At 44.2% G+C, this 2,481-nt stretch overlaps 1 protein-coding gene across 1 annotated transcript in view; it reads left to right on the plus strand.

Moving 5' to 3' along the window:
- The window catches only part of LOC101857522, a 10,848-nt gene extending 8,566 nt beyond the window's left edge, over window positions 1–2,282 (plus strand). Inside the window, exons 2-3 of the mRNA XM_013089301.1 lie at window positions 1,327–1,740; window positions 2,029–2,282. Of these exons, the coding sequence (XP_012944755.1) occupies window positions 1,327–1,740; window positions 2,029–2,282 (668 nt within the window). The remainder of the gene's footprint in view (window positions 1–1,326; window positions 1,741–2,028) is intronic.
- The last annotated feature ends 199 nt before the right edge of the window (window positions 2,283–2,481 follow it).

Here is a 2,481-nt window from a genome sequence, read left to right on the forward strand (position 1 = left end):
GAGAGAGAGAGAGAGAGAGAGAGAGAGAGAAAATGCATTACCTAGACTCGACTCAGATTTGGTCATGTAAGCGCCAAAAAAAGGGTTTCACTGTTGCAGACCTAGGCTTTTGTTATATACTAAAAGGATGGACAAACATTTATAAAAGTCTTCGTAAATAAAATCAAAATTTTACTTACATGACAAAGTGGTAAAAATTGTGTTGCATTGTTGCATGCCACGCAAAAAGGAACTTCTACTCCACCAAGTAGATATTATTTGTGCGTGGTATGCGTGCGTGTGTCCACTTCGTGCGTGGGAGTGATTCAGAGCTTTTCAATAAACAAGTTCATGTATGTTTACGGTTGAATAGAGATTGTGCTGAGCACAATTAATTAGCTCTTTTATTTGAATTTCTGCTCAAACTTGAATAATTGATGTTAAACTGTCAAGGCATTTTCTTGAGAATATTTAAAATAGTAATGTTAACATTTTCTGCATCAATGTTTTATGTTGTCCTATCTTTTATAAAGTCAAATGTTGGTGCGTCTTTAAAGCTATCCTTTCAAACAGTCTGGTTCTATTTATTTTAAGCTTTGAAGCACGCCCTGTCCATTGGGTTAGATTTTAAAACACGGACATTCTGATTGAAATAGGCCAACTGTACGAAAAATTATTTGAGTAATTTGAATTTTATTCGTAGGTGTAATCAGGCTCTCATCAAAATAATGAAGTTGAAGATATCGGCATTTTTCAGCCAGTTTGACCACCAAAAAATTCGATTTTTTTTTCTTTTTGGCCCAACATTTTTTATGTCCATTTAAAGACGGCTTGGTTTAGGTCAATATTTTGATTAAAATATGAATAATTTGTTGTAAAATCTCAGTCTCAAAATAACATTCTACTACCGCGTCGTGAAACATTTGTGGGGCATCGAGGTGAAATATCAGTTGTTTGTTGTTGTTTTTTACTCAACACCCTGGCACTCCATTTGAAACTACATATATATTTTCTGTGTTGATTTTACTGAAAAATGTTAATTTAACCTACTCTCAAGCTTTGGAAGTCTCCAGACTTTGAAGGCTATTTTCTCGCTTATTTTACCTCTGAAACCAGGCGACCCCTTCCTCCTTCAATGGCAAATATCTCGACTTCCATTCATGAAATGTGAGTATTATTTTCACCGAAAGCAAGACAAATGAGCAAGCTTTAATTTAAAAAGATACCAATAACTCCACATGTCCAGAAATTGACGAGCGTCTGATTCCACCACGTCATGACACATTTTTTGGGGGGGGTTTTGCTCACCTTGTAATACGTTAACGCTACGACTGTACTCTGTTCCAGGTATCTGGGTCATCTACGGGCTCGCCCTCAACAGCTGCTGTATCGCCGTGTTCATCTGTGCCGAGCGCTGCCTGTGCATAGCTCTCCCCTTCAAGGTCAGGGACATCCTAACACCCGGCCGCTCCGCCGCCATCTTGGCCCTCATCTGCACCTTCTCCCTGGCAAGCGTGTCTCCCATTCTGTCCACGGTGGAGCTGATCCGGACTCGTGACCCCGAGACCAACACGACAGTGGTCAACATGTTCTTGACCAGGGAGAACCCGCCACGGGTCCAGGCGACCAACGCGACAGTCAGTACCGCGCAGACGACAGCTCTCCTGTGTCTGCTTCTCCTCACCGGTCGCCTTGTCATCAGCCTTAACCGGCACACAAAATGGCGGAGTCTTCATTCCCAGGCTGGGGTTCGTGCTGCTGGTGCGGGGAAAACGACAACAGCAGCAGCATCAGCAACGTCAGCAACGTCATCATCATCGTCAACGTCAGCAGCAGCAGCAATAGCAGCAAGAGCAACAACAACGTCATCAGCAGCAGCAGCAGCAGCAGTAAGAGCAACAACAACGTCATCATCATCAGCCACAGCAGCAGCAACTACAGCAACAACAACATCAGCAGCATCAGCAGCATCAGCAGCATCAGCAGCATCAGCAGCATCAGCAGCTGCAACAGTAACACGTTCTCCCCTTGATGACTTCTCCAAAAGAGACCGCCGGGTGGTCAAAGTAGTGGTCATCGTGTCCGTAGTTCTCATGGTCTGCTACACGCCAGGTCAGATCTACACGGCCGTCAGTGAGTTCGCGCCGGAGTTTAATTACGGGCGTCGCCATGGTTACCTGTACCGAGCGTCATGGGCGCTGGCCTACTTCCTGTATACTCTCAACTCCAGCATCAACCTGGTCATCTATTACAACATGAGCTCTCGCTACAGGGCCACTCTTCAAGCTTTGCTTCACTTTTAGAAAGTGGATACGCTACGACATATTACACACATTTTATACATGTAATAATATTATTGTTTGTGATAAAGATTATTATGTTGAGTATTGTTTATACGCGCGCGCGTGCGCACGCACGCACACGCACACACGCACAGACACACACGCGCGTGCACGCAAGGGCACACGTACGCACACACACAAACACATACACACACACACA

The sequence above is a fragment of the Aplysia californica genome, unplaced genomic scaffold, assembly GCF_000002075.1.
Source record: "Aplysia californica isolate F4 #8 unplaced genomic scaffold, AplCal3.0 scaffold00921, whole genome shotgun sequence".
NCBI lineage: Eukaryota > Metazoa > Mollusca > Gastropoda > Aplysiida > Aplysiidae > Aplysia > Aplysia californica.